The sequence below is a fragment of the Hyla sarda genome, chromosome 3 (genome assembly GCF_029499605.1).
Source record: "Hyla sarda isolate aHylSar1 chromosome 3, aHylSar1.hap1, whole genome shotgun sequence".
Taxonomy (NCBI): Eukaryota; Metazoa; Chordata; class Amphibia; order Anura; family Hylidae; genus Hyla; species Hyla sarda.
The window spans coordinates 361,138,542-361,149,787 of NC_079191.1; the positions used below are offsets into that span (position 1 = coordinate 361,138,542).

Genomic DNA, 11,246 nt, shown 5'->3' on the forward strand with positions numbered 1-11,246 from the left:
GTGAAAATAAAACTATACCTGCCAAGGTATTCATCTAGGGGTATAATGGAATTTTTTTTTGTTAAGGGTTTAGCAAAATGTTGAAAATATAAAACTATACCTGCCAAGGTATTCATCTAGGGGTATAATGGGAATTTTTTGTTTTATTAGGGGTTTGCCAATTAGATTTTTTTAAATAGTGTAGTGGAGAAAAAGGGGAAAATAAATGAATTGCTCACATGTCATTCCAAGGGTGCATTGGGTAGAGTTATCCAAAGTCATTCTAAAAATAATTAAAGGGGACAAAATTAGATATCATATGTTGTGTGATAGATTTTAAAACAGTCTTCAATGCACAGACCGGGTTTGTGGGGACATGTCTCACAGTGGTATATAGTGCATTTTCTAATGCCACGCTTGGAGCACACCCGACACCGCTTCTGTTGCCTACTCCCCGATTCTCTACGGGGAACTACCGCAGGAAAATGTTGCCCTGGAACTATTCTGTTCTCCGATCCTGTGGCTCTGCTTTCCTCCCCTTCCGGATCCCCAACAGAAAGTCCTTAATAACATTTTCCTGGAATTGCAGGTATGTGCATGTATTTCCTGCACGTTTGTACACCACAAATGAATTGTACATGGTAATTTGGAAGAGGTGCAGTGCCAATTTTTTATACCAGGTCTTAGTTTTGCGTAGGGCAGTGTACGGCTGCAAGGCCTGATCTGACAGATCCACCCCTCCCATGAACTTATTATAGTCCTGGATACACACAGGTTTAGTGGCACTCTCTGTGGTACCACGGACTTGGACAAGGGTGGATCTGTCTGGGTGTAAGGTGGTTAGTACAAGAACATCACGCTTGTCCTGGTACTTCACAAGCATCATGTTGTCCTTGCACACAGCCTTGCTTTCCCCCTTCTTCAACTTTTGCTGTACAAAAATTTTAGGCAGATCCCTTTGATTTCGCCTGATGGTACCACAGGCCACAGTCCCCTTGGCAAACAGGCATTGTAGTAATGGGACGCTAGTGTAAAAATTATCAAGGTAGATGTTATACCCTTGATCTAGCAGGGGGTGAACTAGATCCCATACTATTTTTCCCATTGTTTTTAGTAAGGGGGGACACTCTGGGGGCTCTATTTTAGAGTCTTTCCCCTCATAGACTCTGAATTTGTGCGTATAGCCGATTGCGCTCTCGCACAACTTATAAAGTTTTACCCCATACCTGGCCCGTTTGTTAGGCAGGTATTGCCTAAAGTGCAACCTTCCTTTGAAGTGCACAAGAGATTCGTCCACTGCAATCTCTTTTTCTGGGGTGTAAACTTCAGGAAATTTTTGATTTAAATAATTAACAAGGGGTCGAATTTTATATATGCGATCAAAATTTGGATCACTGGGAGGTGGACAATTTTCATTATTAGCATAATGTAGAAATTTGAGGAGGGCTTCAAACCGAGCCCTTGGCATGACCGACCAGTACAGTGGAGTATGGTAAAGCATATCATTACTCCAATAGGAGCGAATTGTGGGCTTTTTAACTATGCCCATGTTAAACAAAAGGGCAAAAAAAATTTTGAGCTCTAGTGCATTGGTTGGCGTCCATTGATAAGGCCTAGCATGATATGCCTGTGGATTGGCCGCAGTGAATTGCTCAGCATACCGGTTGGTTTCCTCCACTATCAAATTAATCAGCTCTTCTGAAAAGAAGAGCTGAAAAAAATCAGCTTCTTTCAACCCCGCGGTGTCAACACGAATGCCTGCAGTGGCCACAAACTCAGGCAAATTGGGTATAAAGTTTGAAGCTGGAGCCCACTCAGAGATGGCACTAGGACCTGGCTCAATATTGGTACTAGGACTGGTACTAGGACCTGGCCTAGGGCGGTGGCGGGGAGGTTCCTCGTCAGAATCAGTGGAAGAGGAAGAAGAAGAGGGCAAATATAACAACTCTTCACCACTATCTGAACCAGAGGAAGATGCCAAGAAGGCATATGCCTCCTCAGTGCTGTACATGCGACGCCTTGACATATTGGATGACACTATAAGTGGCGAAGTGTCTCTGATGTACAACACTAGAACAATATTTTTTTGTATTTTTATATTTTTTTTAACTTTTTTACTTTTTTTATAACAACGGAAAAACTGAAACAAAAAGCGCCACTAGAAGTTAAAAAAAACAGCGGCGAACTGTCACTGCTGTCACTAATCAGTGACCCACCAGGAAAAAACGTAACAGGGTAGTATGGAGGTGTGCGAGGTGGTGATGGGATGAAAGAGTGACAGTCACTTCAGGGGCACTGACAGTATTTTATATTATTCTTCACTGTCACTGTTATGGTCAGTGACAGACTTCAATTTCTTCACAGATTACAGCTGATGAATGAATGAATGAACGAATGAATGAATCAGCAGCAGGATAAGAGGCACTGATGGGCACTGAAACTTTATTACTGTACTGTACTGTAGAATGTAACTATATTCAGTTACAGTTACAAGTTACAATCTTCACTGCAGCCTGTCAGATCACACAGGCTGCAGACTTCAGACAGGGAGGACAGCAATTGGAAGGGGCACTGCTGGGCACTACTGGAGACTGATGGGCACTGATGGGCACTACTGGACACTGATGGGCAATAGACTGTCACTGTTATATTTAGTGACAGTCACTAGGATCTTCACTGCAGCCTGTCAGATCACACAGGCTGCAGACTTCAGACAGGGAGGACAGCAATTGGAAGGGGCAATGCTGGGCACTACTGGAGACTGATGGGCACTGCTGGGCACTGATGGGCACTACTGGACACTGATGGGCACTAGACTGTCACTGTTATATTCAGTGACAGTCACTAGGATCTTCACTGCAGCCTGTCAGATCGCACAGGCTGCAGACTTAGGAGGCAGCAGATGGGCACAGATGGGCACTGGGGGGCACTGCTGGGCACTACTGGGGCACAGATTTATACAAGACTGTCACTGTTATATTCAGTGACAGTCACTAGGATCTTCACTGCAGCCTGTCAGATCGCACAGGCTGCAGACTTAGGAGGCAGCAGATGGGCACAGATGGGCACTGAGGGGCACTGCTGGGCACTACTGGGGCAAAGATTTATACAAGACTGTCACTGTTATATACAGTGACAGTCACTAGGATCTTCACTGCAGCCTGTCAGATCGGACAGGCTGCAGACTTCAGACGGCGGCAGCAGGGTAAGGGGCACTACAGGGGGGGGGGGGGTTCTTTTACTTCCACTTAAATTTTTAGCTTTTAGAAAAGCTTTTGGTCCACAGGGACCAATCACAGGGCTCTAATCCCAGGACCAATTACAGATGGTCCTGGGATGTCAAGCAGAACTTGTCTCCCGCCGCTGGGCACGGGATTTCTGCCTGTTAACCCGTGCGCTGCTGTGCAGCGCCGGGTTAACTGCATGTCATTTATAAACGCCGGGATGCGCGAACGCACTGCACAACCCGGCGTTTATATATGACATTCTGCGGGAAGGGGTTAAAAAATGTCTCCAATATGGGAGTTCAAATATTTGTGAATGGGCTGTCAATGGGGTACTCAGGCAAACAAGGTTGAGAACCACTGCACTAGAGGGCTCAGAAGGGAAGGAGCAACATTGGGCTTTTGGAGAGAGAATTTTACTGAAATGGTTTTTGGGGGGCATGTTGCATTGAGGAAGCCCCCTTGGTGCCAGAACAGCAAAAAAAATAAAAAAAAACACATGGCATACTATTTGAGAAACTACATGCCTCAAGGAATGTAACAAGGGGTATAGTGAGCCTTAACACCTCAGGTGATTGACAAATTGTCGCTAAAGTTAATTGGGAAAATGAAAATTTCGATTTTTTTCACTAAAATGCTTGTGTTACCCCCATATTTTTTATTTTCACAAGGGGTAATAGGAGAAAACGCCCCCCCCCAAATTTGTAACCCCATTTCTTCTGAGTATGGAAATACCCCATATGTGGATGTTAAGGTCTCTGTGGGTGCACTAGAGGGCTCAGAAGAGAAGGAGCGCCATTTGGCTTTTGGAGAGAGAATTTCTTTGGAATGGAAGTCGGGGACCATGTGCGTTTACAAAGCCCCGTGCTTACAGAACAGTGGACACTATTTTTCACAAGGGGTAATAGGAAAAAAGCCCCCAAAATTTGTAGCACCATTGCTTCTGAGTAAGAAAATACCCCATTTGTGGATGTTGAGTGCTCCGCGGGCGAACTATAGGGCTCAGAAGGGAAGGAGCAAAATTAGTTTTTTGGAGAGAGAATTTTGCTGGAATTGAAGGCCATGTGCGTTTACAAAGCCCCCATGGTGCCAGAACAGTGGACCCCCACATGTGACCCTATTTCGGAAACTACACCCTTCACGGAATGTAAAAAGGGGTGCAGTGAGCATTTACACCCAACTGGCGTTTGACAGATCTTTGGAACAGTGGGCTGTGCAAATGAAAATTTTATTTTTCATTTTCATGGACCACTATTCAAAAATTCTGTCAGACACCTATGGGGTGTAAATGCTCACTGCACCCCGTGTGGTGACCCACGGTGATGGTGGGAACATGGGGTGTTGCGGTTTAGGTGGAGGGGGCAAGATGGCATTAACCCCAGGGGCAAGGTGTTGTTAACCCCTAATGTTTGTGACGCCAGAGTGGTTTTTGGGTACCGGTACCACTTGAACGGTATCTCCACTATTCCAATGGCTAGGCAGTGAAAGGAGAGTCCACAACCAAGTTATGGTTTAACGGAGGCTTTACTGAGTTAAGACAGTTGTTATTATCTTCACAGCTAGGCCAGAATCCCAGAGAGATGGCTAGGAACACAGAAGGACCTCGCAGCTTGCTGGGACCAATTATACTTGTAATAGGGGGAGATTTATCAAAACCTGTGCAGAGGAAAACTTGCCCAGTTGCCCATAGCAACCAATCAGCTTGCTTCTTTCATTTTCATGAAAGCCTGTGAAAAATGAAAGAAGCAATCTGATTGGTTGCTATGGGCAACTGGACAACTTTTCCTCTGCACAGGTTTTGATAAATCTCCCCCATAGACTTTAGATAATGGACTTGAGGCTTGACTAGACTGTAGATAGTAGTGACAGCAGACATAGACTTGACTTACTGGAATGACTGTAGATTTGAGGTCTTCCAGGTGCTGGACACTAGCACTGAGATCTCTGGTGTTAGCTGGTCTCTGTAAAGTGATTTGTGAGAATTGTAATGGCCGCCCCCTTATATAGAGGGCCAAAGCCCATTGGTCAAGCTGAGGGTCATGTGTTAAGCTGGTGCCCTCTGGGTAACATGTGATAACATAAACTTTAAATGACCTCTCACAGGTGGTCCTTTATAGTAACTATACATTAATACACTGACTACAATTCTATGACAATAAATGACACTATAGTAACTGCAGGGGAGACACTGCAGGAGAGCCCCAGGTCACTGAGTGACTCAACCTGACAAGGCCTAATGGCTGCCCGGCAATATTGGGAGTTGTTATTTTGCAACAGCTGGAGGCTCCATTTTGAAAACAGTGCTGTACAAAACGTTTTTCATTTTTATTGGGGGGGGGGGGGATCAGTGTAAGGGGGTGTAGTGTTCTGCTTTTTATTTTGTGTAGTGTAGAGTAGTGTTTTTAGAGTACATGCACACGGTCGGGTTCACAGCAAGTTTTCCGCTGGGAGTTTGAGCTGCAGCAGAAAATTTTCTGCAGCTCAAACTTAAGCGGGAAACTCGCTGTAAATCCCCACCCGTGTGAATGTACCCTGTACTTTTTTGGGGGAGTGGGGGGTTGCAAAACTACAACTCCCAGCATGCACTGAAGACCGTACAGGCTGGGAGTTGTAGTTTTGCCACAGCTGGAGGCAAATTGGTGGGGAAACACTGAGTTAGGTTACAGATTAATTCAGTGTTTCCCCACCAGTGTGCCTCCATCTGTTGCAATACTACAACTCCCAGCATGCCCGGACTGTCCAGGCATGCTGGGAGTTGTAGTTCGGCAACATCTGAAGGGCCAGGTGTTGCAGAACTACAACTCCCAGCATGACTGACTGTCTAAGCATGCTGAGTTGTACTTTTACAACATCAAGAGGGCCACAGTTTGGAGACCACTGCACAGCTGTCTCCAAACTGTGGCCCTCCAGCTGTTGTAAAACTACAACTCCTAGCATGCACTGACAGCCGAAGGGCAAGCTGAGAGTTGTGGTTATGCAATAGCTGGAAGGGGCACAGTTTGGAACCCAGTGTAGTGGTCTCCAAACTGCCCCCCCCCCCAGATGTTGCAATACTACAACTCCCAGCAAGCCCAGACTGTCCAGGCATGCTAAGAATTGTAGTTCAGCAACATCTGAAGTCATAGATGTTGCAGAACTACAACACCAAGCATGTCTGACTGTCTGGGCATGCTAGGAATTGTAGTTTTGCAACATCTGGAGGGATGCAGTTTGGAAACCACTGCCCCTCCAGGTGTTGCAAAACTACAACTACCACCATGCCCAGACTGTCCAGGCATGCTGGGAGTTGTAGTTCTGCAACATCTGAAAGGACAGAAGTTACAGAACTACAACTCCCAGCATGCCTTTGGCTGTCTGGGCATGCTAGTAGTTTTGCAACATCTGGAGTACCAAAGTTTGGAGACCACTGCACAGTGGTCTCCAAACTGTGGAAGTCCAGATGTTGAAAAACTACAACTCCCAGCATGCCCAGACAGCCAAAGGCATGCTGGGAGTTGTAGCATGCCCCACACGATCTTCACTGCTGCCTGCTGTCTCTGCCGCAACCGCCGGTCACAGCTGCAGCTCCTGATCACAGCCGCCCCACCGCTGATCACGGTAGCCCCTGATCGCCTGTGTACACCGGTAAGTAGCTCCAGCAGCCCCAAACGGCAACTTTAACCCTCTCACCCCCTCTTGCCATTGGTCGGCCAGTCCTGACTGACCAATGGCAGGGGATAGGAGGAAGTGGCACCCCTGCCACCTCACTCCTATCCTTCATGGTAATCGGGCTGTCTCTGACAGGCCAGATCACCTTTATTTTTTGGGCGATCGGGTCACCAGAGATCCGATCAGCCTGGAAAAGCCGTGATTCTCAGGAACCACCTAGGCAATGTGCCGGGGTGGCTGCTGATAGATAACAGCAGTCATCCCTTTCCGATCACTGCCCGTGTGCGGCAGTGACTGGAATTCCCACAAGCGTAAAGGTACGCCCTTGGTCCTTAAGTACCAGGGAGCAAGGGTGTACCTGTACACCCTTCGTCCCCAACAGGTTAAAGGGGTACTCGCCCATAGGCATCTTATCATCTATCCAAAGAATAGGGGATAAGATGTCTGATCGCTGGGGAACCCCGCAATCTCGGCTGCGGCACACCACTGTCATCACTGCACAGAGCAAACTCACTCTGTGCATAATGACGGGCGATACAGGAGCTAGAGCATCATGACATCATGGCTCCACCTCCTCGTGACATCATGGTCCGCCCCCTCAATGCAAGTCTATGGGAGGGGGAGTCCCCTCCCATAGACTTGAATTGAGGGGGTGGGGCCTTTACGATCCTTCGATCCCTGTATTGCCCATCATCAGACACAGAGAGAACCTCGCTCCGTGCACAAGATGACATGGGGTGCTGCAGGAGAGATCGCAGGGGTTCCCAGCAGCGGGACCCCCATGATCAGACATCTTATCCCCTATCCTTTGATAAGGGATAAGATGCCTAGAGGTGGAGTACCCCTTTAAGGGCATGTTCACACTACGGAATTTTTAAAGTGGAATCCCACACATAAATTTAAGGGAAATTCCGCCTTCCATGACAGTTCTATTGTCTTTAATGGTCTTTCTGCTGCTGTGTTCACACAGTGGAATTTATGCAGTGTAATTTTCACAGTGGATCGGAATTTCGCCAGTTAAAAATACGGTGTCGGCAGAAAAAGTTAGTGCAAATTTATTTGTAAGAAGTTTGGTGCATTTTTGCAAATAGAAATCTGCAACAGCTATAAGCTCATATAGTTTTTGCTATAATTTATGCCAGCTCCTGATGTAAATACCAGTAAATCTGTAAGGACAAAGGAGGCCATACCCCTCCCACCAGCATATATTCACTTTTTTCAACACATTTTGAAAGTGCAGAGAGATTAAATAAATCAAAGCATGGTCACTCAGTGGTTTGCACAAATACTTTGCAGCATTAGGGTGCGTTCCCACAGGGCGTATACGCAGCGTATTTGACGCTGCGCAAAATTTACGGCAGCAGCGGGAAATACGCTGCGTATCCCTTGCTCACTATACACACAGGGCTTTCCGGCGGCAGCCCTATGTGTGCAGTGAGTTTTGGAGGCGGAGCCACGCGTCACAGATACGCCGGCACAGGGCCCCGCCTCCAAAACTCACTACACACATAGGGCTTCCGCCGGAAAGCCCTGTGTGTATAGTGAGCAAGGGATACACAGCATAAATTTTGCGCAGCGTCAAATACGCTGCGTATACGCCCTGTGGGAACGCACCCTTAGAGTCCTGGGTTCAAATCCCACCAAGGGCAAAATTTGCAAAGAGTTGGTGTATTCTACCTGTATTTGTGTAGGTTTTCTCCCACACTCCAAAACATACTGATAGGTGAATTTAGATTGTGAGCCCCAATGGGGACAGGTGACCAATTTGAGTCTACAGCGCTGCAGAATCTGTCTAACCTATATAAATAAAGAACTTTATTAACCCCTTAAGGACTCAGCCCATTTTGGCCTTAAGGACTCAGACAATTTAATTTTTACGTTTTCATTTTTTCCTCCTCTCCTTCTAAAAATCATAACTCTTTTATATTTTCATCCACAGACTAGTATGAGGGCTTGTTTTTTGCGCAACCAGTTGTCCTTTGTAATGACATCACTCATTATATCATAAAATGTATGGCGCAACCAAAAAACACTATTTTTGTGGGGAAATTAAAACGAAAAACGCAATTTTGCTAATTTTGGAAGGTTTTGTTTTCACGCCGTACAATTTATGGTAAAAATGACATGTGTTCTTTATTCTGAGGGTCAATACGATTAAAATGATACCCATTATTATATACTTTTATATTATTGTTGCGCTTAAAAAAAATCACAAACTTTTTAACCAAATTAGTACGTTTATAATCCCTTTATTTTGATGACCTCTAACTTTTTTATTTTTCCGTATAAGTGGCGGTATGGGGGCTCATTTTTTGCGCCATGATCTGTACTTTATTTTGATACCACATTTGCATATAAAAAACTTTTAATACATTTTTTATAATTTTTTTTTTAATAAAATGTGTTAAAAAAGTAGGAATTTTTGACTTTTTTTTATTTTTTTTCGTTCACGCCGTTCACCGTACAGGATCATTAACATTTTATTTTAATAGTTCGGACATTTACGCACGCGGCGATACCAAATATGTCTATAAAAAATGTTTTTTACGCTTTTTGGGGGTAAAATAGGAAAAAACTGACGTTTTACTTTTTTATTGGGGGAGGGGATTTTTCACTTTTTTTTTTACTTTTACTTTTACATTTTTTTACATTTTTTTTTTACACTTGAATAGTCCCCATAGGGGACTATTCATAGCAATACCATGATTGCTAATACTGATCTGTTCTATGTATAGGACATAGAACAGATCAGTATTATCGGTCATCTTCTGCTCTGGTCTGCTCGATCACAGACCAGAGCAGGAGACGCCGGGAGCCGGACGGAGGAAGGAGAGGGGACCTCCGTCCGGCCTTCTGAATGATCGGATCCCCGCAGCAGCGCTGCGGGCGATCCGATCGTTCATTTAAATCACGAACTGCCGCAGATGCCGGGATCTGTATTGATCCCGGCACCTGAGGGGTTAATGGCGGACGCCCGCGAGATCGCGGGCGTCGGCCATTGCCGGCAGGTCCCTGGCTGCGATCAGCAGCCGGGATCAGCCGCGCATGACACGGGCATCGCTCCGATGCCCGCGGTTATGCTTAGGACATAAATGTACGTCCTGGTGCGTTAAGTACCACCTCACCAGGACGTACATTTACGTCCTGCGTCCTTAAGGGGTTAAACCAGAAAACTAGCAAAATGCCTTTATACATCTCCTCCAGTGTATTAAGGATGTGATGGCCCAGTACGGGAGGTGTTACCCCTTTCCCTTGCTGCCCTGTCCGGCAGCATCCCTTCAGTGTCCCCTGGGCCCCTTGCACTTCCCCCCCCCCCCCCTGTATATATGTTTTGCTATGTATTATAATATATAATGTGTTGTTGCTTTAAGAAATGTACCATGTGATTGTTACCCAGGGGGTACCAGTGACCAAGTGATCCCAGGGGTGACCTATGGGCTCCCTGCTAGTCTCCCCCATATAAGCCCTGGGAGGAGCTAGCTCACTCTCTTTGAGTGTGTGTGTCCAGAGTCATTGGAGGCCTCAAGTCAAATCTGCAGCCACAGTCAATTGCAAGTAAGTTACAGTCATAGTTTTGTCAGGTGTCAGTCAAGTCAAGTCAGTCCCTGTCAGCAACTGTCAAGTCAGCGTGGCCTGCATTCAATTATCCAGTCCTACTACAAGTCCCAGCAAGCCCTTAAGGTCTCTGAGTCACTGGTCACCTCCGTGGGCCCTGGCTGAACTGTATAGGCTTTACCATCTGTCTACCCTCAGTAAAGCTACCGTTATCTGTAACTTGGCATCGGAGTCATTATTGCCCCCCGTGCCTAGCCCAGGATCTAGCGGTATACCTTCAGGTGGTATCGAGGATAAACCACACCCTGGCATCACGAATACAAAGGGTTAATGCCATCTGCCCTCATCACACCCTGTTACCACAACTTTTTGCATTCTACAAACAGGATACGGGTGTACGCCTTATGCCACAAGTCCTCCCCACTAGTCCGAACTGTGTCCAGTATGCATAAATCGCATGCCGATGCAAATAAAGTTTGTGCCAGAAAGTGTATTGGACTTTGTCAGAGGAAAGTGTTTTACTCGTGGCGCTTGTGAAATAGAGGGGGAGGTGAAGAAAAGACTGTTGTTATTTGCCATTGTGGATTGTAGAGAGTCGGTACCTGAAAGTGTTAACGTGGTCCGGTGTTTTCCACGCACGTGAGCAATCGCAGTGCCGCCCCATCAGTCCCCAGTGGTGATGCCTCTTCAGCACAGAGAGGAGGAACCAGAGAGCCGCCCTGTGTTGCACAGGGGAAGACTTTGACAATCGGACCAAAACAGGAAGTTCCCTGGGCACAGCCATATTGGAGGTTCCAGCTGCTGCGTCCAGCTCTGCTGTTATCTATCAAGCACCCACTG

General features: G+C 46.3%; 1 protein-coding gene across 1 annotated transcript; it reads right to left on the reverse strand.

Annotated features, from left to right (window-relative positions):
• Nucleotides 1-542: 542 nt before the first annotated feature.
• On the reverse strand, nt 543-2,005 carry LOC130361068 (piggyBac transposable element-derived protein 4-like). Its single transcript, XM_056563631.1, has 2 exons — nt 657-2,005; nt 543-585 (listed from the first exon to the last, which is right to left on the reverse strand). Exons 1-2 carry the CDS (start codon nt 2,003-2,005, stop codon nt 543-545), a joined length of 1,392 nt encoding a protein of 463 aa, XP_056419606.1.
• Nucleotides 2,006-11,246: the final 9,241 nt, after the last annotated feature.

Excerpts from the sequence above, each read along its gene's own strand:
- LOC130361068 (XM_056563631.1), bottom strand. The coding sequence starts at position 2,005 with ATGTCAAGGCGTCGCATGTACAGCACTGAGGAGGCATATGCCTTCTTG. Across the intron at positions 586-656 it reads CTACGCAAAACTAAGACCTG|GAAATACATGCACATACCTG; the intron begins GTATAAAAAATT and ends ACAAACGTGCAG.